Genomic DNA, 27,967 nt, shown 5'->3' with positions numbered 1-27,967 from the left:
TTCAGTTTTTCCCCATTCAGTATGATGTTGGCTGTGGGTTTGTCATATATGGCTTGTATCATTTTTAGGTAGGTTCCATCAATGCCTATTTTGTTAAGCGTTTTTATCATAAAAGGGTGTTGAATTTTGTCAAATGCTTTTTCTGCATCTAATGAGAGTATCATATGGTTTTTGTTTTTGCTTCTATTTATGTGGTGAATTACATTTATAGATTTACGTATGTTGAACCACCCCTGCATCTCGGGGATGAAGCCCACTTGGTCGTGGTGGATTACTTTTTTGATAAGTACTTGGATTCGATTTGCTAGTATTTTATTGAAAATTTTTGCATCTATATTCATGAGGGAAATTGGTCTGTAGTTCTCTATTTTTGTTGTGTCCTTTCCAGGTTTTGGTATTAATGTTATATTGGCTTGGTAGAACGTGTTGGGGAGAACTCCATCCTTCTCAATATTGGAGAATAGTTTATGTAGGATGGGCACCAGTTCCTCTTTGTATGTATGGTAAAATTCAGGTGTGAACCCATCTGGACCAGGGCTTTTCTTTTTGGGAAGGTTTTTTATTGCTGTTTCGATTTCATTTCTTGATATTGGTCTGTTCAGGTACTCTATTTCTTCCCGGTTGAGCCTGGGAAGACTATGTGTTTCTAAAAATTTGTCCATTTCCTCCACGTTCTCCAGTTTGTGTGCATAAAGATTTTTGTAGAATTCATAGATGATATCTTGTATCTCTGTAGCATCGGTTGTGATTTCTCCTTTCATGTTCCTAATGGAGGTTATTAGAGATTTTACTTTTGTGCTCTTGGTTAGTCTAGCTGTCGCGCCGCAGTTGCCAGCAAGTACGACACGACCAGTTGGAGTTCTTCCAACAGTAGTTTAATGAGGCACCTACAACAGTTACATGGCGAGAGACCTCGAACAGGAAATGCAAGCTGCTTTTATAGCCCCGGATAGGTGTGTCCCACAGGTGTGTCCCACAGGCGTGTCCCACAAGGATAGGTGGAGGGCCTGACTATGCATGTCCTGGGCGGATACACTAGGAGGCCTAGACCGCTCCCCACAGCTCCCCCTTTTGTTTTTGCCTCATGGTGAACGGAAGCCCCAGTCCGGATCTAGGGTCACAGTTCACCAAGGGGCGTATGGTCACCACTCTTCAGTGCAATGAGCGAGAGCTCATGAAGGTGCAAGGGCTGACCACAAAACAGGGGTCGCGCGCCCTTCCCGGTGCAATGGGGACAAGCCCTCGGGGTGCAAGGGCCACGCCATGCTGTCAAGGGGAAAAGCGGTAGTTGCCGTCCGTATGTAACATGCTTATCCACACTCCAGGAGGAGAGCCCTCATGAAGGGCAGCAAAGGCTTGAGCCATGACCACTCGATCCCTTTGTTGCTGCCAACGGACACGCATGAGCATCCAGAACACGAGGCCAAAAAGCAAGACATCCCAGCAGGCCCAGGGATCCAAGACCTGCCTATTCCCGAACCCCGTGTAGAAGCGACAAAAAGGTGGGGAGGAGGCCATCAGTAAGCATAGGATCTAACCGGGTAGAATTAATATGGGTGATTTCTAGTTGTAACTGAGTGGCTAGCTTGGAGAAATTGGCAGACCAAGAGCCCTGTAACAGCCGAGAAAGCTCTTTAGAGAGATTGGCCACCTGGGAAAGGTTAGAATATGGGATCGAAGTAATACACAATCCCGGCAGTCGTCGCTCGCAACCAAGCTGGGCGAGCTGTACCAAACTGTCCACCTGTTCTTGAACCAAGTCCACACGTTGATTTAGGAGCATAATCCCTCCCGCCAGGTGTGAGTTGATAGAGCTTTGTGTGTCCAAGGCAGTTGCTACCGTTGCTGACAGGTTATTTAGGACCTGTGCCGTTTGTACGGCGCCCGCCGCCGCAATCGAAGCGGCGGTAAGGGCCGCAGCGGAGGCCGCTGCAATAGCAAAGACAAGAGCTGTCACGCCAAAGTCCCTACGATGTCGAAAGAGAACCAACGAATCCGGTGCGTCAACCGGCCAGGGGACGTACCGGGGCATGCGTGCAACCACGGCCATCCTGTGTTCTGAGGCATTCCAGCAACGTGTATACGTGCAGTTTACGGTTGAGCAGTTAAGGGTGGCCGTATGGTTTTCCAGGCGGGCCACAATCCAGATGAATGGAGGCCAGAGACAAACAGGCGTGGGACCGAAGGTCACGTTGGAAAACTGAGCGCCTGACGCAGCGGTCTCAAATGTTCACAGTTTTGTGTAACGCAGGCCACATCCCTGTCACAAAAGTCCCATTAGCAAAGGTCCCGTTGCGGGGACGCGGCCGGTCCACCCAAGCACCCGTCTGGTTGGCAAGAAGTATACAGGACAGGTTGCCGTTAGTCGGGATAATGGTAGTAAAGCACAAGGACCCAGCAAGGATATAGGATTCATTGCCGGGAACCGCTCCAGACTCGTTGGACCACGGGAGGTAGGGAAGTCCTAGGGAAGCATTGGTAATAAAGAACCGGGGGAATATCTGCGAATCATGAGACACCGGCAGGGGTCTCGGGAATACAGGCAGGATGGCCCAATGACGTTTCGCCCTGGACAGCACTCCCAGGGCGAGGAGGGTCATGGTCAGGGAAAGCAGAATCCGCCACAACAGCATCATCGTCAGGAGCCGGCGAGGAAGCAGCAGGATGACTGAGGCGTCGCGTGAGGCGTGTCGGAACCCAGATAGGGTCCGGGGCGTCCTGTGGAAAAACACAAACAGCTCCCCTGGATCTGCTGAGAATCAGATCCGGTCCTTTCCATTGATTACAAAGCACATCTTTCCACATCACCCGCTCGGAAAGGGGGGGGCCAGGATCCACATGGCGATCTGCCGCCGAGCGACCACGGTCATCCAGCAGCAAAAAATTTAAAGTATATAGAGTAAGAGATAGGGCAGATTTGGGAGACCTGCCACCGCCCAAAGCCCCAGCCTCCCCCTTTTGTTTTTGTAAGTAGACTTTGATTGTGCCATGGGCGCGTTCTACAATGCCCTGGGCCTGGGGGTTATAGGGCAAGCCAGTGCGATGGGTAACGCCGAGACGGCAGCAAAATTGTTGAAAGGCCCGGGAAGTATAGGCCGGGCCGTTATCAGTCTTAAGGACCTCAGGCTTGCCCCAGGCAGCCCATGCTTCTAGACAGTGCGTGACGACATGACAGGCGCGCTCTCCAGCTAAAGGAGTGGCGTGGATAACCCCAGAACAGGTGTCTATGGACACATGAACATAAGACAACTTACCAAACATGGGAATGTGAGTGACGTCCATCTGCCACACCTGGAGAGGCCGAAGGCCCCGCGGGTTGACGCCCACGGAAGGTTGTGAGCGGAAAGGTGCACAGTCCGCACACTGGAGGACCACTTCCCGCGCAGAGGCGCGGGGGAGACCAAATTTAAGGCGTAAAGTACAAGCTGGGACATGGTACAACGAATGGAAGTTGCGGGCACTTTCCAAAGGAGAAGCAAGCCAACATAATTTCGTGGCCCGATCCGCCAGGGCATTGCCGGCAGCCATAGGTCCAGGCAAGAGCGAGTGGGCCCGAATATGAGTGATAAAGAACCTCGCACTGCGCGAGTGGATGGCTGACCGGACAGCACAGAATAAAGAGAATACCGTGCTCCGTGGGTTCAAGGCGTGAGACACCTCCAACAACCGAACAGCCTGAACGACATAGACAGAATCAGAGACAATGTTGAGTGGTCCTGGGAAAGTACGGAGGACCAACTCAACGATGGCACATTCCACATGCTGAGGGGAAGAGTAAGGAAAAGAAGCGGTGAAGGCCTGGCCATTGACAACATAACTACCCGTACTATTAGAGGACCCATCAGTATAAACTGTAGTAGCATTGGGAAGAGGGTCAGAAGACGTGAAACGGGGGAAGATAATCTGATGTCGCAGAGCAAACTGAAGAAGAGGGTGCTTGGGGAAATGATTGTCTATAACACCAGAAAAAGAGCATCGAAGGACTGCCCAACTGTCTACCGAGGCACAGAGAATCTGTACTTGAGCTCTAGTATAGGGGCAATGGAGAACAGAAGGATGGGCCCCAAAATGAGTTAAGGAGAGTTTAAGCGCAGACAACGCGAGATCAGCAACCGCGGTAGGATAGTGCTCAATGGCCCGTCGCGGAGAGGTATGCGCGTGAATCCAGAGCAGAGGGCCCTCCTGCCAAAGAACTGCAGTAGGTGTCTCCAAAGAGGGCAAAAGGCAAAGAGAAAAAGGCTGATCAGGCTGGATCCGAACCAACTGGGCGTGCTGTATCGCCTCCTCGACCAGCCGAAGGGCCTGTCGTGCGTCAGGAGTCAGAACGCGAGGGGACAATATGTCTGAATCACCCTCCAGCACCCGGAACAAAGGGCTCAGCTGTGCTGTGGACAGGCGAAGATAAGGGCGAAGCCAATTGATGTCACCTAGTAACTTTTGGAAATCATTTAGGGTGTGAAGACCATCTACCCGAATAGTAATTTTTTGAGGACGAATGGACAAGGGGCTTATATGGGCCCCCCAAAACTCCCCTATATCACCTTCCTGAACCTTTTCGGGTGCTAAGTGCAGCCCGTAGGAAGAGAAATGAGCACACAAAGTGGCATAAGCACGGTGAAGATATGAAGGGTCGGAATGACAAAGAAGAAGATCATCCATGTAATGTAGAATCCTAATCGAAGGAAAGGTGTGGCGCACGGGAGCTACAGCTGCTGCCACATACAGTTGACACATGGTTGGGCTGTTGGCCATCCCCTGAGGTAAGACTCTCCAGTGATAGCGAGAGTCAGGCTCTTCATGATTTGGGGAAGGAACAGTGAAGGCGAAACGTTCTCTATCATCGGGGTGCAGCGGGATAGAGAAAAAACAATCCTTAATATCTACAATAAGGAGATGCCAAAATCGGGGCAAGGTGGAGAAAAGAGGGAGACCGCGCTGCACCGGACCCATGATCTGCATTTGTTCGTTGACTGCACGAAGATCGTGCAACAGTCGCCACTTGCCTGATTTTTTCTGAATAACAAAAATAGGAGTGTTCCAAGGGGAGCGAGAGGGTTCCAAGTGTCCCAACCGAAGCTGCTCAGCGACTAGTTCACGTGCAGCGGAGAGTTTGGGAGTGGAGAGGGGCCACTGAGGCACCCAAACCGGCTTCTCCGTAAGCCATGGGATGGGTATCGGTTGCTCCTCAGTGGCCCCTACGAAAAACCCAGACTATGCCGAGGGGGGCAAGGCTGAGGCTCAACGGGTTCGGTTCTGCCTTGCAGCCGAGACCCCAGTCCCCTTCCAGGAACATAGCCCATCTCTCGCATCATATGTTGACTTTGTGGCGAATACTCATTAGTGAGACGAAGGGCCATTTGACTCAAAACATCTCTGCCCCAGAGGTTAACAGGGAGAGGCATCACATAAGGGCGAAATGTGCCCTGATTGCCTTCAGAGTCCTTCCAGTGAAGATGAGCAGCACTTAGATCAGGGGCGGCAGCATAGCCAAGACCCTGAAGTGTCTGGATGGAAGGGACAGTGGGCCATGCGGATGGCCACCACTTAGATGACATGACACTGGAGTCGGCTCCCGTGTCCAACAAACCTGAAAAAGACTTTCCTTGTATTATAAGGGGGAGCATAGGTCTCTCACCCATATGAAGGGACAGATATGCAGCATTGACCTCAGAACTGCCAGAACCCGCTGTCCCCCGTGTACGGGGGGCAGCGGGAAATCGTGCATGGAGGCTCGGGAGCAAGAGCAACTGAGCAATCCGATCCCCTGGGCAAATGGAAACGACCCCTCTGGGAGCCGTCGCCAATATCTGTACTGTACCTGTAAAATCAGAATCTATAACTCCTGGATGGATAAGCAAGCCCCGCAAGATTGAGGAAGAGCGACCAATCACTAGACCCACAGAGTCTGGGGGCAAGGGTCCCTTAAAATCCGAAGGAATTGGCTGACACCCCATTTCAGGGGTCAATACTGTGAGGGTGGTGGCACGGAGGTCCAATCCTGCGGAACCTGAAGTGGCTCGCCGGACCTCCCTTGGGGCGTTAGTGACGGCGATTGCAGCTGAGGCATCAGCGCTGGCGTCGCCGGGGACTGATGGAAGGCCCCATACATTTGCGGGCCCTGGGGTCGAGGGCCCTCCCTCCCGTTTTTTGGCACATTAAAGACCTTAGGCCGAGCACCTCCAGCGGGGGCACTCCCTGCAGGGTCCAGGGGCCGCCCCCGAAGATCCTTGACGGATCGACATTCAGAGGCCAAATGACGCCCCTTGCCACAGCGCGAGCAGATTTCCAGCACCGCACGGGAAGGCCGGGGGCGCGGGCGCGAAGAAGCCCGGCACTGTCGCCGTATGTGCCCTTGTTGACCGCAGTTATAGCAGGTCACATTGGCACTCTCCCGGGCAGCCACGATAGCGGCTGCCAGTCCTGCAGAGGTCAGTGGGCCCCCGATCTCCCGGCAAGCTTTAAGCCAAGCGGTAAGGCCCTTGTTCTTCCAAGGAACAATGGCATTGCGGCAGGCTTCAGTGCACTGCTCAAACACTAGTTGTTCTACCAGGGGCATCACCGTGTCAGCATCCCCGAAAATGCGGGCCGCACATTCCACCATACGAGCCACGAAATCAGAAAAAGGCTCTGTAGGTCCATGAACCACTTTGGTTAAGTTACCTGCAACCTGTCCCCGATTAGGCAGCTGCTGCCAAGCTTTTACGGCCAATTGGTTAATCTGAGCATATACTTGTACGGGGAAACAGGTTTGATTGTTCTGCCACTGACCCAAACCCAATAGCATATCAGCGTTCCAAGCGGGTTGACCCTGTTGAGCATTAACACGGGCTTGGTTGACACAAGCCTCCTGGTAAAGGGATTTCCAATCTAAATACTGCCCGGCGGATAAACAAGCCCGCACAGTGCTGGCCCAATCACTAGGAGTCATAGCGTGGGCAGCCAAACGATCTAACAGGCCCCTAGTATAAGCAGCATTGCAACCGTAAGCCTGCACTGCCTGGGCCAGGTCCTTCAGTAGCTTGTAGTCGAGTGGCTCATGGTGCCGTTGTTGGTTGGCATCCTCAAATACAGGAAAGCACTGGCTGACTTTTCTCCGAACCCGGTGGGACATGAAAGATGTACCTCCCCCGCCATCAACTGGTGGGGGAGGGGCGGAGGCATACGGAGGCGGGCGATAACGCTCCGCCTCATACGCCGCTACCGCCTCCTCCAAGTCCGCCTTATCGGCCGGAGAAAGCTCCGCCTCCCTCTCGCGAGACAAGGAAGAAGAGCGGGACAAAGAAGAGGAAGAAGAAGAAGAAGAAGACAGACGGAGGGCGGCCATTTTACAAGCCACGTCCTCCCTAGATAACGGGCCAGGCAACGGGCGTCCCTGTCGCCTTCCTGAGCGCCCTCCCTTGCGGGCGGCTCCCCGCTTTTCTTCCGACCAGGTTCTCGAACGCCCCGGCCAGTCCGGACCACCCTTATCCCTTTCTGACATACTATCTTGATAGTCACTCAGAGCCTGCTGCCCCTGCTGCACTTGAATACTACAAGGAGAGTCCTCTAGGCAGGTGCGCACCAATGCCCAAATAGGAAGGACGCACTCTCGAAGGAGCCCAGTAGCATGGGCACAGCGAAGGTCCTTCTCTAATTTATCCCAGCTCGGAACGGTGAAAGAGCCCGAGTGGAGAAACCATGGTGCCACACGATCTACTTCCTGCATAAAATGCCGTAAGACACGCTCGGGGATTTTCAACTCTCGTGCAGCCAAAAGCTCCTGTAGAGCACGGAGCAGCTGGGCGCTCGGGGAATTTCCCATAGTGAAGCACGATCAAAGGTGGGGGTCCAACTCTACCTCTACTACTGCGGTTCTGAACTCACCTCTAATGAGGTCGTCTCCGCCTGGTGCGAGAGTTCCCGGGTTTCGGCACCACTTGTCGCGCCACAGTTGCCAGCAAGTACGACACGACCAGTTGGAGTTCTTCCAGCAGTAGTTTAATGAGGCACCTACAACAGTTACATGGCGAGAGACCTCGAACAGGAAATGCAAGCTGCTTTTATAGCCCCGGATAGGTGTGTCCCACAGGCGTGTCCCACAGGGATAAGTGGAGGGCCTGACTATGCATGTCCTGGGCGGATACACTAGGAGGCCTAGACCGCTCCCCACATCTAGCCAGAGGTGTGTCTATTTTGTTTATCTTTTCAAAGAACCAACTTTTTGTTTTATTAATTTCCCTTATAGTTTCTTTGTTGTCCTTTTCATTTAGTTCTGATTTGATCTTAGTAATTTCTCGCCTTCTGCTGGGTTTGGGATCGTTCTGTTCTTCTTTCTCCAGCTCTTTGAGTCTATTCGTTAGGTTGTCTATTTGCATGTTTTCTGTCTTTTTGATATAGGCATTTATGGATATGAATTTTCCTCTCAGGACTGCTTTAGCTGCATCCCATAGATTTTGATAAGTTGTATCTCCATTGTCATTTAATTCAAAGAAATTTTTGATTTCCATCTTGATTTCTTTTATAGAATAATTATTCAGGAGAAGGTTATTTAGCTTCCATGACTTTGAGTAAGAGTGAGGGTTTCTGTTTGTGATCATTGTTACTTTTATTCCGCTGTGATCTGAGAAGATGCATGGTATAATTTCTATTTTTTTGAATTTTTGAAGACATGATTTATGTCCTAGGACATGGTCAATCTTAGAGAATGTCCCGTGAGCTGATGAGAAGAATGTATATTCTGTGGACTTTGGGTAGAATGTCCTATAGATGTCAGCCATGCCCATTTGTTCTAGCATTCTATTTAGGTCCATTATGTCTTTGTTTATTTTCTGTTTAGAGGATCTGTCCTGTACTGTCAGTGGGGTGTTAAAGTCTCCAACTATTACAGTATTGTTATCTATCATTTGGTTGAGATCTAGTAGGGTTTAGTAATTGCATCATTCTTTCTATTTTTCTATTGTTTTGAGGTTTTATTTAATGAAATTTTGGCAAAGGAACATAGTGTACTTTTAAATTCTCTCCTGAGACCAACAGTAATTAAAGGAACAAAATTATCAACCCATAATCCTGATAGGAATGGCATAGGGGTCACCAGAGATAGAAAATTTCTGTAACATGGTAAGTAGGTGAAAGATATAAAACTAGACAATAACTAATAATGTGTGAGGATAAAATAAAGGCATTGTGTGATATACAAAGACTCAAATAATATGTCTGCCACAGACCCATTCTTAAGAAGTTATATGAGATTGGCACCCACAAACAAAATAGCAAACCAAAGTATAAGAAAATGTAAGATCCAAGAAACAGTGTTTCCAAACTAAGAGATTAATAAAGAAAAATTCCATGTAGACAATTGTTTAGCTGCTCTTGTTTGGATTAGGAAGACAGAGGCCTCCCAGAGAGAGGTAAGTAGTAAAAAGATTAGATGTTGAGTGTAAGAAGTGGGGTGATCTTAAGCATATGAAAAAAAAAACACAGACAAAAAAAATATTACAGAAAAATTCCATCTGCAAAATAAAACTATAATAATCACATGGGTACTTTATATTACTTGGCAATGGAACCAAACTATTTACATTACTATAATTACTGTAAAAAGAATATAAGTTGTTTTGTTTTTTTTTTATGTTTTAGCATCAACTGGTGGACAAAGCTTGGAGGGCTTATGTATTAGTAAGGATTCTCCAGAGAAAAACAGCCAATAGGATGTTGATAGATATAGATATAGATATAAATATGGATATAGATATAAATATAGATATAGATATGTACACAGATTTATTATGAGGAATTGGCTCACACAATTATAGAGGCTGACTAGTCCCAAGATACGCCCCTGGCAAGCTGGGGCCCCAGGAGAGCTGATGGTATTGTTCCAGTCCAAAGACTGGTAGGCTTAAGACCCAGAAAGAGGTAATATTTTTTAATTCAAGTTCAAAGGCAAGGGAAAGAAAAAAGAAAAAAAAATATAAATAAATATCCAAGCTCGAAGGCAGTCAGGCAGGAGGTGTTCGCCTTTGCCCACAGAAGGGTTAGCCTTTTTGTACTTTTCATGCTCTGAATTGATTGGATGTGACCCACCCACACTAGGGAGGGCTATCTACTTTACTCAGTCTACTGCTTCAAATATTAAATTCATTCAGAAACACCCTCACAGACACATCCAGAATAATCCTTGGCCAAATCTCTGGGTAACTCATAGCCCAGTCAAGTTGACACATAAAATTAAACAACAGGCTTACATTTAAAAAGAGACTGGGCCAGGCACAGTGGCTCACGCCTGTAATCCTAGCACTCTGGGAGACTGAGGCAGGAGGATCGCTTGAGCTTAGGAGTTCAAGACCAGCCTGAGCAAGAGCGAGACCCCCATGTCTACTAAAAATAGAAAAAATTAGCTGGGTGTGGTGGCATACTTCTGTAATCCCATCTACTCAGGAGGTTGAGATAGGAGGATTGCTTGAGCCCAGGAGTATGAGGTTGCTATGAGCTAGGCTGATGCCATGGCACTCTAGCCTGGGCAACAGAGCCAGACTCAGTCTCAAAAAAATAAAGAAAGAAAGAAAAAAAAATTTTTTAATAAATTAAAAAATAATAAAAAATAAAAAGAGACTGAATTCACAAATCTTTAGGACATATTCTTTAAAATATAGACCATGGAATCTGTGGGGGAGAAACAGGAGGAGATGCATTAGTACTATGATCTTTGGAAATGGAGAACTGGAAACATAGTCTATGACTGAACTGAATTCAAAACCAAAGATACACGCATACTACTTAGACTAATGTTTTATTGACAACATATAGAATAAATGGTATTACAATTTTATTGGGACAAGAAAGGTGGTGTGGAGTTTGCAAGTCAACAAAAACATTCAAATTGATAATTAAAGAACTGGTATAACATGTTATCTTTTAGACAATATTCATATGTGTCTATTTTTTATAAGAACTGCAATAGAAACACCCAAATTTGATTTCCCCAGGTGACTGGGAAAGGCAAGGGTGGGAACTATAAACAGTGGGAACTATAAACTCTTCTATACTCTTTGATATTTAGCAATTTCACATATTAATTTGATTAAGATATTTGTGACCAATTTAAATATGTAATAAATTCATATTTATTGATACAGAAAAATATATATAATATAATCTATCTAAAAAGCAGGTTACAAAACAGCATGCAGTGTACCATAGCACCTATGAAACCACGCTTAGTAAAGTAATTTGCAGGGCTATTCACCAAATGATAAATTTTATTGGTAATAAATTTATGATGACTTATGAATTTTCCTGTTTTCTGATTTTCCATAACCTCATATACTTTATTTTCAGAGAACAAAAGACAAAACCCAAAAAAAACCCAGTAAATTCGTTACAACCCCAGAGGTTAAGTCAGTAAAAAAAGAGAAAGTGAATGGTTATGAAAGTAAAGACAGGAATATATAAAAAATTTGGAACACAAAGAGCAATTTATGAATCAGCATCCATTTAAAGGAGAAACTATAGTTTTAAATATTTCATAAGCAAAATATATTAAAATCATTTTTTGCAAAATTTCTTGAAAAATGATTTTTGTAATAACTTTTCATTTTTTAACCTTCTTATAACAGCCATCCTGATTGCCTCATAAAAACCATACATGGTAACTGTCCAGGGTGGTTATTCTCCATTTCCCTCTAGGAAATATGCCTAATTCTAAGAATTAGGGGACTACATGATGATGCATATTTTATGTTAAATGGTTACGTTTAGCAGCAAGCTGATAAGTTGATGGCATCTATATAGTGTATGTGTATATCGGACTCATGTGGAGACAGACATATCCACATAGAGATTAGTAATAGTATTTGTTGAACATAATTTTTGGTTTTCATACAAAAAGTACCTTTTCAAAATCAGCAGTTTATCCTCCCAGTGCACCCCATGCTGTATCCATTCCTGGTAAACACCCCCTATCCTGGCAAATGGCAAATGAAAATAAAATTATAGTGATATAAAAAGCATTTTCCATGTTACATGCACTTTTCAACCCAGAGAAAATAAGAATAAATTCTTTTTTTGTGCAGCAGTTTCTGAAATATAATCAGAGAGATTCTAGTAAACATTTAACTTTCAATTAGCTTTCTCAAAACTTTTAAACACTGGGATTCAAGATTTGCTTACGCTCTAAAGCTAGTCCTCAGTATCTTTTTAAGTCTCTTTTGGCATCTCATTTTCATGCACCATCTGAGATGATTTAGAAAACACCAGAACATAATAACACCATTTCCACAAAACAACTACCTGGACAGTGTCTACTTCTACATTTATCATTTATATAATAGAACTCTGTTTCTGGGAGAAATTTTATTTTAAGTGTCGATACCAAAAGATGATATTATTGGAGTTAGCAGTGTTGATCAGTAAATGTAGTCAGCACCTACTCAGAAACAGGTTATTTTTAATAATTAGAATAAGAAATATTTCTAGCTGTTATTTTCAAATTTCTATAAAGAAAAATAAATTTATTTTGCAGAATAAGTAGCTTGCTGTGTGTGTGTAGCTTAAAATGATTGTGTAAAATGGCATCATGTGATTTTTTATGGTTAACACAACCCAAAGGTGAGACAAAGCATGTGAATTCTTCTGTAGCCTTCCTTCCTTCTTTATGCAAATAAAACTAAGAACTAGCTTCCCAATATATGCTAAGCCTGAATTCCATTGCTGAAAGATTTGAGAAAGCAATTTCATCTATGGAGATAAAATTTTGGAATCATTCAAGATTTGACATTGTCCAAGATTCAAAAAAATTACCATATTATTTGTCTTGATAGTTGCCTTTTTATTGTAAGGAAATAGAGGAAAACACACAAAAACATACATATGCATGCACACACACACACACACACATTCACCACATGGTTTATGAAAGGATCGGCATCACCCACTGGATCATTAAGCTTCATTGGATGAATTCAATGCAGATACTCTTAAAAATAATTTTGAAGAATTTCCAATGATACTGAAAAATGATTATGGTATTTTGTTACTGAAAAATGTCAACTCAGTTTCTTTTTAACTTTTTTTTAATTTGATTTTTTTTTAATTTTTTATTTCAGCATATTACAAGGGTACAAATGTTTAGGTTACATATATTGCCTTTGCCCCACCCAAGTCAGAGCTTCAAGTGTGTCCATCCCCCAGACGGTGTGCACCACACCCATCAGGTGTGAATATACCCATCCCCAACTCAGTTTCATATATCGTATGTGTATAGATGTATATAAAAATCATATAATTTTATATAAATATATGCATAATAAATATATATTTATGTGTGTATTTATCCTTACACTTATGTACATTTATATATCTACATAACTGAAATGCGTAAAAATAATAAAGGAAGTTATCTCTAGGTTAAAAGGTGAGGATTTTCATTTTACTTTATCTTATTTTCTATTGAAATTATTTTGTATTTGAAATAAAAAATTATAACATCCAACATCATGCCAATATCATTTGTTTAATGTCAAAATGATACTGAAATATCTACGCTTTATGCTAGTTACCTGGATCTGTCTGAATCAATTGGCACTGAATAATTAATTTTATACATGTCTTGTGAATGCGGAATATTGAATGTGATCTCCTTTAAGGTATTATCATGTGATAAATTCCCCTAAAATATCTAATCCTCTCAAGTATTTTACATTCATCAACTTCATTTTCAGTTCAAAATTTTTTTTCACATATTTCTTCTGAAGTTTTAATCTCTGCAAAACTCATCTTTATATTCAGAGAAAAATGTAGAAGAATGAGGAGTAGCAACAACTGAATTTAAATTTTTATGTCAATTTGCAAAGAAAACAGTTCTGATTTTAGCTAAATGGAGGGTTTTCTTGTGTTTTCTGTGTTTATTTTGTAATCTACTTGGATCACATAGTGAAAATTTCCTTGGAATTTTCACTCATCTCCCACAATATTACCATATATCCTTTGAGCTGTTGGCAAAATGGATCCAGTTTATGAAGTCATTTCTTTTGCACTGAGCTTTTTCCTGTCATATATATTTAGATAAATTAGAAAGCAAAAGCAATACCCACTGTGTTGAATATCTTTAATAGTATGGTTGAAATTTGTAATTTGAAATTCCTAAGTTCAAAGAACATTTATCTACAGTTTGATTTTACGCTTGAAACTTCCTGAGCTTCACAGCACTTTGTAAAAAAATTAGGAGAAAAAAATACTTCTTACTATCATTCATAACAATTTTTCTTGTACTTAAGTAAAATATACAGAAACTCTTAAAGGAAAATAAAAACGTTGTGCCCTTTTAATGTTGCCATATTTTTTTCATTATGCCACTTAGCCAGGTATAAATCCTCATGCTTGTAGTCTTATACAAGGACACTTTCAGAGTAAATACAAATTCACAAAATGAATACATTTATTTTAAAAACATTAATTTGAACAATGATGTTATTTTACTGAACCTAAACCAGAATGTTGTATTTAAGAACAAAGATGTAACCACTGCTGGGCTTCTACTTAATCTGGATATATTTGTGCTTTTATATTACTAATACTAATACACAGAAATCTTATTTGCAAAAGGATATTTATATAATTTAAAATATTTTCAAAGCTTCTTTTGTATTGAAACACTAAGAAAAACAGAACTCATTCTTACCCATTTTTTTTTTTTTTTGCAAGACAGCAGTGCTTGTATTCAAACTTTAGGGCACAACCCAAATAGTTATAGGCACTGTAAATGTTCAACATTTTTCTTTTGGGTGATCTGTTGACCAGAATGAGATTTTAAATAAAAAAACTTGGATGCTGAAATCTGATGACTGTACCATAATGAGCAGGAATAGTTTAAAACATTTAGATTAGAATCTTAATAAAAAGTAATGTATATTACATTATTTATAAGAATACATATTACTATGTATATATTTATAAATATACTTTATATTATTTAGAATAATATATATTTATCAAAATGTATATTCTTTGATAATTATATATAACATATTTTGTGTACATATTTATTTATTCAAAAATAATTTATAGATCTTCAAGACTCTGTTCATCTTCCATGTATTCTTGGACTCCAATTTCAGCAACTCTAACTTAGAGTATCACAATGATAATTTTTCTCTCCTGCCTCTCTCCCTTATTGTTACTGATATGTATCGTATTCCCTGCTATAACATGGTGAACTATACATGTGTTGAATTAAAAAAAAAATTACCTGAATTTTGTTTTTCTATATAGTAAAAATATTCTATTTGTAGCATTAATTAGAACTATTAATTTGTCTGTGAATATGAAAGAATAATCAGTGATTATACCAATCATCTAGTTAATATTGGCTAACTCATTCAAACTCAGTCTGTTAAAATGAGATGCTCTACTATACATAAATGAAAACTTCTTGGTGTACCAGATCTCTCTTTCCTTTTCAAATGAAAAAAGCTCACTGTTTCTGAGTTTCTTTACTTTATCTTCTGCTGGAATTACCTCATTGATTTCTATTTTCAGGATATTTGGAGGGTTTTGCTTTGTTTTGTTTTTTGGTATTTAAGAGTTAATTTATTTTTCTTGTGATGATCATTTAAAATAAAGGAAGAAGTACACTTAAGATTTGTGCATTTCACTTTATGAAAATTTTATTCCTAAAGGGATACAAAAGAAATAGATACAAATGTTCAAAATTAGTTATAATTATACCTTTTGATGTATTTGGGTAGTACTTTTGTTCTGATCTCCAAAATGCATCAAAATAGGATGGAATGAGATAGGGATGGGTGAAAGAATGGATATTTGATCTATCTATGTGATAAGGCAAGTAGATTAAAAGGTAAATGGTGGAATGTCTGGGATATATAGGTATATACGGTGTTCACCGCATTTTTTCAGCTTTTCTGGGAGTTAAAATTTTTATAATCAGAAAGTTGGAGGAATAAAAAACAAGAAAGAAGAGCTATAAGCTCTCATTTAACATTTCTGACTAAATAAATTATATTGCAAAGTATGACTTTTTAATATAGCAACACCCCTTTAATAGTTTTCTCTCTCTCTTTCTCTTTTTCTCTCTCTCTCTTCTCTCTCTGCCCCACCAAAGCTCCACTCTGACTTAGACAAGGGAGAGGGCACTGTTAAATACACCCTCTCAGGAGATGGAGCTGGCACTGTTTTTACTATTGATGAAACCACAGGGGACATTCATGCAATAAGGAGCCTGGATAGAGAAGAAAAACCTTTCTACACGCTTCGTGCTCAGGCTGTGGACATAGAAACCAGGAAGCCCCTGGAGCCTGAATCAGAATTCATCATCAAAGTGCAGGATATTAATGACAATGAGCCAAAGTTTTTGGATGGACCTTATGTTGCTAGTGTCCCAGAAATGTCTCCTGTGGGTGAGTAGGCAAAACAAAATTCTGTCAGATGCTACAAGACCTCTTCAACATTTACTTCTTTCAGGTTGATGTAAACGTCTTACTTGTAAGCCAAAAGATTGTTCTTCAACTGTAGAGGAAACAATTATTTTCATTTATTCTTTTTTTTTTTCTGTTTTTCTTTCTGTTGCATTATGAAGATAATCACAAGAATATATAACATTCTTTACTATTTTCCAACCTGTGGATTTACCTGAACCCACAGAATCCATTTGCACTTTAAGTACAAAATTCATTTTGTATCGAAATTAACTGTCATCACAATTATAGATACCTACACAGTGCTGGAAATAACTACCACACATCACTAATACCAGATAGTAATTTTTAGCTCAAAGTAAATTATTAATATCTAAAGTCTGCATTACATCTGACCTAGAAGTGGTCCAGAAAAGGGTGCATTGCAGGGGTGATACTGTTTCCTTTGTGGGTATAATTAACCCATAGTTGCCATGACAACAAACCAAAGAGCAAATAATATTGTGAAGTCATTATTAAAATAAGTTTGCAATTAGAATATAGTAGCATCATCATTCTTAAAAGTTAAATTTGACATAAATTTACATTTCAATATGAACCTAAATTTCCAAAGTCCTATAATATGTACTATACAAGGTCAGTACGTTAAGGATTCCAGCTTTAATGATAATTTTAAATTGTAATTTTTATTCCTCAGTCACCATTGCTAATCTCTCAATTTATTTCAAAGTGATTTCTGGTTTTTATCACATTTGAAAGATAAAGCTACTCATTACGTATGGCTTAAGACTTGAAACTCTCTTGTGTGAGCCATTGCTAGTATTTCCTAAGTCTGACGTGCCTCAGAGGGCTTCCGCTGCCCCTACAAGCATCCAGGACATGCAATGAACACTGTGCGTGCTACCCTGAGGGCAGAAGCAGGTTAGTGGCTGTAGAACCTGTCACATGGATTTACTACAAATGCACTTGAAATTGTGTATGTGACCTTATCAGACATTTAAAGACCATATTCTCTCCTTGAACTGAGAAATCAGCTCAAAGTAGTTCACTTAGATTTCAAATTTTAATGTGCACACCCAGGGCTGCAAATCTGTTACTAAGTTTTTGCTACAATTTTTGACTTGCCTCTTTTATACAGTGTTATAATTGCTAGAGATTTAGAAATACAATTGGGAAGAAGCATGTCTCGTTAGAAAGTAGTCTCTAAAAATGGTGGAGGCTATTTTAAAATTGTACCTTGACTTTGTGGGGGGGGGGTGGGAAATAAAAGGTAGCATTCTGAGAAAAAGTAAGGCTTTTAAGAAGGCATGCTATTTAGTAGATAAGTAGTTTAACTTAGTGCCTATTTCATATAAATTGGAAGTATTGACATGAATTTGTGACCTCAGTGACTCTTTACTACCAAAATAGCATTCTTAAAGCAAATACACATATCCTTCTACAGTATGAGAAAATTCTGTTTTATTAGATAAACAATTAGGTCTTTTGTTGTGCTGATTAAAAGAAAGAGTAGGGCTATAGTGTCAAAGCCCTTGTACAGAGATTTGCAACTAGTATCTGAAGGGAGAAATATATCTGAGAAATAAGTAGATAGGTAAGTGTGAAAACAAAATAGCTCCAGTTTTTGAGGTATTGCGGTGGGACATGATTTATTATGCTGCCATAAGATATTGGAAAGATCTGTGAAAAAAATAGGTTCTTTAAAATGTTTTTCTATATGCAAAACACTGAAATTTCCCATTGGTTATTTAAGAGACTCCAGTAAATACTTAAATTGATTTTCAATGCACCACCTTCTCTCCACCTTTTTTTTTTTATTTTTAATAATGGAAAATATTTCTTTTGAATGTGAAACTATATCACATGGTATGAGTTCAGATATTCTTGGACTACATTTACATAATATGCACTTTTCAAATAAATACAAAAAGATAAAACACTATAAATTAAATGTTAAAAATTGTATCTTTCATGCATTACATTTATCATTCCCCATAATCCCATCTATGCACAGAAACCCCCCAAAAACAAAAGATCCAGTTAGTCTTGTGGTATCTGCTCTTTCTGCTTTTACATGTCCAACCTAAACCTAACCAACTACTGTGCATCCAGAACTTATATTTATGTTCCTAGAGAACTTGAACTTCATTCTCAAGTACACTCTTCTTACCAGATGGAAATGGTTCACTCCTCTAATAATCTAAAAGTTTATTATTTTCTCTATTTCCTTTTTCCTGTGCAGTTTAGGTAATCCTACCTTTGTATAATTTTCCTTTTAATATTAAAATAATCTTTAATCAAGACCAGATGGAACTTTGTACGGTGTATTGACAGTATAGCTATTGTTGCAACAAATCTCACTGTTGGTTGTAGACATCCACATTTGAGGTATTCTCTAGGAAATAACATTTCTTTCCCAATAAGTGAAAATATTACTATTCCATTTTAAATAAAAGGGAAGAATTGAGCAATTTAAAAATACATGTAGTGAAATAAGTTATTTGTAGTACAAAACAGAAGATGAAAACATATTGGAAAATTGAAACAAAGTGTATTATGCAAATGTCATTTTAACAATAATAGATTATACATCTGGAACTATGAGGAACACATAAACCTGCAATGAAAATTAACTAAAGTGAAAATTACAGAGAACCTAAGTGTACCAAGAGTCAATTGTGGTGAGGGTCAAGATTTCAACCTTTTAACACTATGGAATATATACATATAATTCCCTAAAGTTGAAGAAAATTCTAGTGACTCTATGAATTGTTTCAGAGAAAGGTCACTCTGTTACTAACTTCTGCTACAACCAATATGCCATGAAAGTAATATTCAGAGATAAAGTACTTTTCCTCTGACCTATGGAAATTACTTAATGATCCAGATATTCCCCAACTCAAAGCTACTCCTTGGAGACAAATTTGGACTTTATGAATGTGGTCTTAATTCTTTAAGATCACTAGAGTAACAGTGAAATACAGTAATGTACCTTCTTTAACATCTGATGATTATGCATCAGTAGAATATGCAGTTTAAGTTACTTCTCCTATAGTGCTGACAGGTTTAGAGTGTTTAAATCCATATTCACATTTGTATTATTGTCCTCTGCCTGAGCTAAGGCATCTTGAGGCAGCTGGTTGGACTATTTATAACTATGTTGTAGTAGATGCCAATTGCAAATCATGATTTATGTAGTAAGAACTTACCATCTCCTAAGCAATAGCCAGGTGCCTGACAATCTAACTAGAGATTTGCATTCCCTATTTTATTTAATCATTACAATAACCTTTAGTACTATTGTTTACTGTTTGATTTTTTTTTTTTAATTCGAAAACTTAACTCCTATGTATAAGAAAGTAGGAATGACTCCCAGGCTCCTTAGAACAAAGTTGATCACAATCACTTATATTCTTTTACTAGTGCTGGTGGCTGCTAAGACTTTGGGCAACTTAAGTTTAGCTTTCAATCTCAGATGACCTGGTTAAGAATCTGGAATGCTTATATCATATTAATTATATTATATTACATAATTTGAGGATACAGGTCCCTGCTTAAAACAAAATCTGAGCAATAGGTATCTCCTATCCACTATCTTAAAGAAAAGTCTACTAGAAGTTTAAATAAAACAAGATACACATAAAAGAAATTAAGCCACAGTCTTAATAAATACAATTAACAGGTATACCTTTGGTCTTTTTTCTCTCAACTCTATTTTGTTTTACATGAAGTTTGGAGAGAAATGCTAAGATGAAATTTTGGTGGAGTTTTTTACAGAATTATTAACAAGAGAATATTTTCTACATAGTCACATTTAGATAGTCTAACTCCAGGAAGGAAATAGTCAAGACTGTGACTATCCTTTATGTTAATTTATTAAATCATTATTGTAATTTAGAAACATATATAAATCTCCACACTTCCTTATTTTCACAGAGTTTCCACTTGGTTTCTTCCAAACCAAGAAATAATAAAGTAGATATATTTTCTTATCCCATGAGCCAGCCATGGTAACAGAGAGCAGATCAAATAGCATGGTAGAAACAGGTGAACTGTCATCAGTTTCAATCTATGACCCACAAGCAGAGTTTTCTTCAGGAGCTTGGGGACAGAATGCTGACTATTTAGTTTCTACACATAAAGACATTCTGTTTGCATAACCAAAATACAATCTTCAAAACCATGAAATTAGCATTAATGCATTATTACAATCTTATCCCTAGACCCCATTCTAGCTTCATCACTTGCTTCGATAATGTCTTATACAACAAAAGTTCAAGTTCAAAATCACACATTGTATTACAATGTCAGGTCTCTCGCTTTCTTCAATCTGGTACAGTTCCTTACCCTTTTCTTGGCTTCCCTCACACTTTTGAAAATTTCTGGCAGGTTATTTTTTTAGAACGTTCCTTTCACTTTGAGTTTGTGTGACGTTTCCTTATGTATGAATTAAGGATATGCATTTTTGTCAGGAATATAACAGAAGCAACTCTGTGTTCCTCTCATTGTATCCTGTCTGGTGGACCAGGGTGTTGATTTGTCTCATTACTGATGTTCATGTTTATTACTTGATGAAAGTTGTGTATGATTTCTCCATAGCTGCACAAAACATTGGGCAGAACCTTAGCAGTATAAAGCAGCAGTGTCTATTTTCTTGCAGGGGCATGTGTATCAGGAGTGCCTCTACTGGGTATTTCTGGCTCAAGGTTTCCCAAGAGGTTGCAGCCAAGGTGTTGTTTGGGGTTGTGTTCCTATCTAAAGGCTGAATTAACAGGAGGGAGAAATCTACTTCCATATGTGATTATTGGTAAGCTTCAGTCCCTTGCTACATGGACCTTACAGGCTTACATAATAACATGGTGACTGGTTTCCCCCAGGGTGAGATATCCAAGAAAGATCTAGAGAAGAGGGAAAGGGAGAACACTTCTGATCAAAGACATAATCTATTTATAACCTAACTTAAAAAGTGACGTCTCATGACTTCTGACATATTCTGATTGTTAGAAGTCCAGCCTACATCCACAGAATAGAATTACACAAAAGCATGAATACAAGGAAGCTGGGATCATTGAGGGCCTTCCTACAGTCTGCCTACCACAGTCTACTCTCTGGTTCCCCGTGATCATGTTGCTCTCTGATGCAATGTATTCTAAGCTCCTTCCTAGCATCCCTAAATCTCATCCCATAATGGCATCAGCTCAAAGTGCAGAAATGCATCATATAAATCAAGTTCACGTAGGGAGGGGGTGCCTTATATTTAGTTCTCCTTGACCTGTAGGCCTGTGATAGTAATGAGGCCAGTTATCTACCACATTCACACTCAGAATACAATGGTGAGATTCGCATGAGATAACTTGTACAGACATGCCTGTTGAAAAGTGGGAAAACTTCAGCATAAAGGAGTTACTGGTATAACATAATTTTACAATCCAGGTGGTAAATGTTAAAAGTCATTTGATTAGATTCAATGCCTGTGAATAATTGTCCGTGACTCTCAGTTTCACCCTCTAAGCCCTTGGTTCTTTGAGCTATTTTTCCTTTTTCATGAAATAGCACTTGTATTTAAAATAGTATGTGGGTGTGGAACTTGTTAAGAGTTCAAACCCCTTTGTTAAAGAGTCCAACTACTATTTCCTAGCTGTGTGTATTTATACAGGATATTTGTCCTATTTGTGCTTTGATTTCCTGATCTGCAAGTGAGGAATAATAATACTTTATTCTCAGGGTTATTGCAAGTAGCAAGGAAAAAATGCATGTTTGTCATTTGCCACAATCCCTGGAGAAGTGCAGTCAATAAATAGAGAAAGGTCCTGGTAAGAGTTTGATAATCATTCTTGGGACACTAGCAAGAGAAAGCCTGAATGGTAGAGGTTCCAGCTAAGTATCTTCTTTCCTTTTTGCATATAGTTGCACCCTTTGACACAGGAGCTCAATATTTTCCATTGTCCTTTCTACAAATCTAACCAAGTTTATTCAAAAAACCTAATAGACTTGTATCCCAGCTTACATTTTCTTTGGTGTCAGGACTCTTTTACCTTAATGTGTGCAGACAAGCTGTTGATTTGTAAGAAACACCAATTACCACATTCCGCTTTTGCTTCACAATCTGCTGAGACGCTTTCACACATTTGATGAAATTGAGCAAGGCCTGGGGATCCCTCCTGTGTCAGCCGTGAAGTGTCCGCAGCAGACAGCATGGCAAAACTATTTGCAGGGCCATAGGCTGTTATGACTGTGTGTTTAGGGAGCATTTCATTTATCTGTTTGATTCCTGTGTTTTTATTAGTGGTGCAATTGCAAAGGAATGCTATTGACAGTTTTTGTGTGGCCTTGAGAGAAGAGTATGAATTGTTTTAGAGGCAGCACGGAGTGTCCCTAAACATAAACCATGCTGTATTGATAGTTGCTTTAGCAGCCACTGATCAGCCATAAATGTTAAAAATTAACAAGAACTTCCTTTTTTTCTAAACCACCAAATGACTCTAAGCATTAAATATATTTTAGCAGGAGTTGCTTCTCGGCCATGGAGTGGTTCAAAACATTAAACATATTTTCAAAGTATTACTCCTTCCCCAGCCTCCGAGTGGTTGTAAACATTAAATATGTTTTATAAAAACTGCTTTGCCAGCTACTGGCAGGATAGCTATGAACATCATTTTTCTTTAAAGTTGCCTTCCAGCTGCGGGACTGTTTTTCCTTATTTGCTCTATTCTATTTACATTTTGTACACAAAAGCAGGCAAGAGGCTACCTTGGCCCAATTGTCTCTTGCTTTATGACAAGCGATCATGGGAGAACAGTTGCACCTCTATAAACCCTGCTGGCCACAGGAGCTTGCTGAGGTTCAATTGCCGGTCCTAGATATTCCACATAGACATCAGCTCTGTCTTCCAAAATAATTTTTGTTTGTTTTTCATTGTGTAATGTGTTGAGGTCTAAAGATGGGCATGGGCTAATATCAGTATCAAGAAAAATAGCTTCAAGTAACCAGATGCTAATGGATTCTACCCATCAATCTAGGTAAAAATACTCCATGAAGTAAACAGATTCCATGAAAAGTAAAATGGTAGGACTAGTAAATTAATGGAGTCTTTAACCCAACCTTGATGAAGAACTTGAAATTCTATGTCTGGAAATCATCCAGTGTGGCAACTATATGTAATTCAAAGACAATGAAGAGTACGTCTCTATATAGAGGTCTGTTTAGGACTTAACCCAGGAAATCTCTTCATTTTAGCCAAGTTCATGACAGAAACCAAATATATCACCTGAGTCAATTGCAAAATGAATCAGCTCTATCCCACAGTAATTCATCATCAAGCCCAATAATTAATTACTCAGTAAGTTTGATTTCTACAGAATCCAAGAGCTTTCCAAATTGTGTAATTGCATCTTGCCAAATGTTTTATTCTAGGTGCTCAACAGATTCTAATACTAATCAGATACTATGTGATAGGTACATTTTAGGCACTGGTGTAGAACAGTGAGCAAAAAAGACAAAAACTCCTGCTCTCATGAAGCTTTCATTCTAGTCTCCTGTAGGGCAGCCGGCTACATTCTGTGGGCTAAAGTCAACGTATCATGTTTTTATTGGAATAGTTACATTCTTTTATTTCTGTATTATCTATGGCTGCTGTCACACTAGAATGGCAGAGTTAGAAACAGAGACCATATGGCCCTCAAAAACTAAAATATTCAATATCTGGTCCTTTACAGAAATGCATGTTGACTCATTATATAGTGAATTGAGTATGGGAGGGAGATTAAGGCCAAAATTTTATATAGATCTATAAGGAAAAAGAATGTTTCTCCCCTAAGAAATATTAATACCTCCTCCAAAAGAAAAAATAAAAATAAAAAATAAATGGCAAAGACCAAACATAAAACAAAGTAAAAGCAAGTACTACACTAATATGTTGCAGCATAAAATCAGATGTTCCCATTTAGTCCCTGCTGAAAGTTTTGATTTGGCTTTATTATAATCACTTAAACACTATTTTTAAGTATTAAGCATTCATGACAAAATATTTTTTCTTTTAATTTTTTTTCAATTCCCCTGCAAAAATGATTCTTCTCACAGTTATGTAACTTTACTTTTTAAATTAAAACTAAAAGTAAAAATGTTGAAAGAGGATAAACTCTACATTGGATTGAAATGTTCCTTTCCCATCTTCCTTTCTTAGGATTCATAATTGGTCACCTCATTGAGATGTAAGTTGAAAAAAAATGGAAAATTGCTGAAAGCAATTTAAAAACTCACCAAATATTAGCATTTACTACCAAATGAGTATTACAGAAAACTTTCTCAGAAAATAAGATTAGAGTGAAGGTATCAAAGTTGGCACTGTTTTCATTTCTGACCAAGAAACTGAACACTTGAAAATTAAAAATCAGAGGCTACAATTGTATAAATAATTAACAGAAAATATGGTGCAATTTGTTTAATTGGCACAGGCACTAGAAGAAAAAGAAAACATGTCAATTAAACTGTCAACCATGTTAATTTTTCCTCTGAGAAAAACATTGTAATAGGATAATTTCATGAAATGCTTTGATGGCCTGAAGTTGCCAAAATATGATTAGCTACTGCAGAATTCAAATGAAATAAGAAAGCAACTACTTGAATAACCAAAGGTTTTTATTTCCTACCTTTTTTTCTTTCTCTTTTTGCCTGTATTTAATCAAGAATTATATATGCTATTTGACAGTGAAACGATTCATACTGAAAACATTGATGATATAGGAATTTAGTAGAAACTTCATTATAAGATTACAAAAACACACTTCCATTTTCACCAAACTCTTTGAAAATATAATAATAATTTCTGAAATAACTTGTCATCTTCACATAAGTAATATTTTTCCTAACATTAAGTGCCTGTTTAGCTAAAGGATAGAATTAGAAGAAACTCACTCATATGAGTATGTTTATATTTCTACTGTCAAATATATTCACTTAGTATTTAAACCAAGGTCTCTTTTATTTATTGTTCTCATTGCTGCCTGTTAGTTAGAAATATTTTATAATTTTACAAGGTCATGTAAATTTTACTACCTATATTTCTTTTTCTTGTTTGTTTAGAAAAATAAGCTGGTATATACCTAAGCTAACAAATAATTCTAAATGTTGGAAATATAAATGTTGCTATGAAGAATTCGCCTTCTAATAGGTTTCAGCTTTGTACACATGGTTGGTTAAATATAATATATAGAAATTCTGTTTTATATTTTTTAAAATATGGTTTATTTATGGTCTGTACCATAACAGATCCCTATACCCAATCACAAGAACTTTGTCTTCATATGTTAACTTCTAATATAACAGAAGCGGGCTTAGCTTAGTGTGAGAGTTATTAGAGTAAAATAGTTTTGAATATCTTTTCTACAGTAAGAAGATTATTATTCGGTTAATAGCAGGAGAAGGAGGACTTCTAAAGAATATTTTATAGGCCCACGTATTTGTTTCTGATGAGGATGATTTGTGCTAATTCTAGAAAAGCAGAAAGTTGTCAGAAAAACAAAATAATCCCTGGAATACAAGAGATCTGGATTCAAACTTTGATGAAGGATGGGGAAGTGTTTGGTAAATTGTTTCTTTTTGTAATGCTTAGCTAGTAAGTACTATTTGTCACTAAAAGTATTGTACAATAATTGAAAGAGATGCCATTTGGAAAAAAAATAAAACTAAACCCTAGAAGAGTTTAAATAACTACTAGTCATTTTTCTCCTGTGGGGTTTTAGATTTGAAGTATCTTCAACTACTTATCTATTTTCATTCTTACAATTGTTCCTAATAAATTACCTAACAATGGTATTTCTAGCAACATCTCCTTCCAAGAATTCACAATGTTTTAAGGAGTATTACTTATCTAAAATATTTGAATTGAAACTTAAGAAATAGGAAAGGGATATTATAGACATAAATAAGAAATTACTGTACAAAAATATGTCTGGTGGATGTCAAAAGTAATGACTTACAGTTTGAATTGTGAAAATGAACTAATCAAATATATTTATCTCTTGTTTGTTCCAAAGTATTGAAATAGTAGAATTTTATACTTGTAAAAATAACTGTGAAAAGTTCTACCAGCAGACCAAAGAGTAAGGAATTTCTGAAGGACATAAATCATATCAGAGGGACTCCTGTTTCAGGCCACAATGGAATTACTGGTACTGGACTTTCGTTTTCACCATAAACAATTATGAAACTGAAAAACATATATGAGGCAACAGTTTCTATGTATACAAGTCATACATGTTTCTCATTCTTTAGAAAAGGGGAAGACATGAAATAAGCACCACATTTAGCAAGACTATCTTATTAGGAGCACTTTTTCTCGCATGACACAGAAGGTGGACTCTAAGAATAGTGATTTGAGAGGTAGAGATTAACACTTAAAGCTGCTAAAGTGGCTGGAATTTGCATGGGAAAGGAAGGAGAGGCACAAGGTAGCCCTGCAGAAGTCAGACTAAGGGTTTAGCACTAGATTTCACCAAGAGCCACTCTATGCATGAGCGGGTTTAAGCTCTGCAAGCCCTGCTGAAAGCAGATTCTGTGGGGATGAGATACCCGTAGTAACACAGGAAACGGAAATGTTGAGGTTAATGACTATCCACAGGGGACAGATTTTACTGAATATCTCAGGCATTAAGACCAAGGATTATTTACATTTTATTTAGCTTCTTCCGTTAATTCTTCTTCCTTGGTGTCTATTTCATTTTCTTAGATAATGTACCCTTTATTTTACTGTATTTATTAATACAGTATTAATTAGTGTCCCCAGAGGAATATAAATCACTAACATAACCATAAAACAAAATTGAAGAAAACTACCTGTTAAGAAGCAATACTCCAGAATGTCAGCAATTGAAAACACCATTGAAAAAATAAAAATGTAGTTAATAGGCTAAATAATATTTTTTTTAAAAAGCTGGTATCAAAAGATTATCCCAGAATTTGAACTGCCTGAGGGAGAATCATAATTAAATTATTGAATATAAGAACAACTACTTAACATATATATCTTCCTGGATGACAGGGCTTATTCTTTTGAAGATGTCAACATTTTCTGTTTATTAATTTTAATGCATTTCTGATAAAAATAACTCATTTCTTTTTGGTCTTATTTCTTGCCTTTATTTCTTATCTTTTTACCTCTCCATGCTGAATTATAAATAATTTCTCCTGAATTTTTGTTTCAGTATATCTATTTTCCCTTCAATTGTCTCCAGCTTTTGAGTAAATTATCTCTGAGTTTTTAAATTTGAATAATCATATTGGTATTTTTAAAGTTCTATTTATTTCATCTATACTCTAATATCTTCACTGTTTTTCTATGCAATTATTACATCTGATATTTTCCACTATTTGAAAATAGTGCGTTTAGTTATGTTTTATGTTGCTTCTGTTGATTTTAGCTTACTTTGCCTTGTTTTATTGAGTTCTCTAAGAATATTTTAAGGTTTAGATTCAAGATATCTTTATAAAGGATTTGAATTTACTTCTCCCTAACACCTGGGACAGTACATGAGTAGGACAACCTTTAATGAAGGTCAAGT

General features: G+C 38.8%; 1 protein-coding gene across 2 annotated transcripts in view; it reads left to right on the top strand.

Moving 5' to 3' along the window:
* Positions 1-27,967, top strand: part of CDH12 (cadherin 12) — a 256,507-nt gene that overhangs the window by 64,725 nt on the left and 163,815 nt on the right. For both annotated transcript variants that reach the window (XM_069492504.1, XM_069492503.1), the window contains exon 2: positions 16,097-16,391. In XM_069492504.1, coding sequence (XP_069348605.1) covers positions 16,097-16,391 — 295 coding nt within the window. The remainder of the gene's footprint in view (positions 1-16,096; positions 16,392-27,967) is intronic.

The sequence above is a fragment of the Eulemur rufifrons genome, chromosome 17 (genome assembly GCF_041146395.1).
Source record: "Eulemur rufifrons isolate Redbay chromosome 17, OSU_ERuf_1, whole genome shotgun sequence".
NCBI classification, from domain to species: domain Eukaryota; kingdom Metazoa; phylum Chordata; class Mammalia; order Primates; family Lemuridae; genus Eulemur; species Eulemur rufifrons.
Note: the sequence above shows the minus strand (reverse complement) of the source record. Positions and strands in the feature narration are given on the sequence as shown.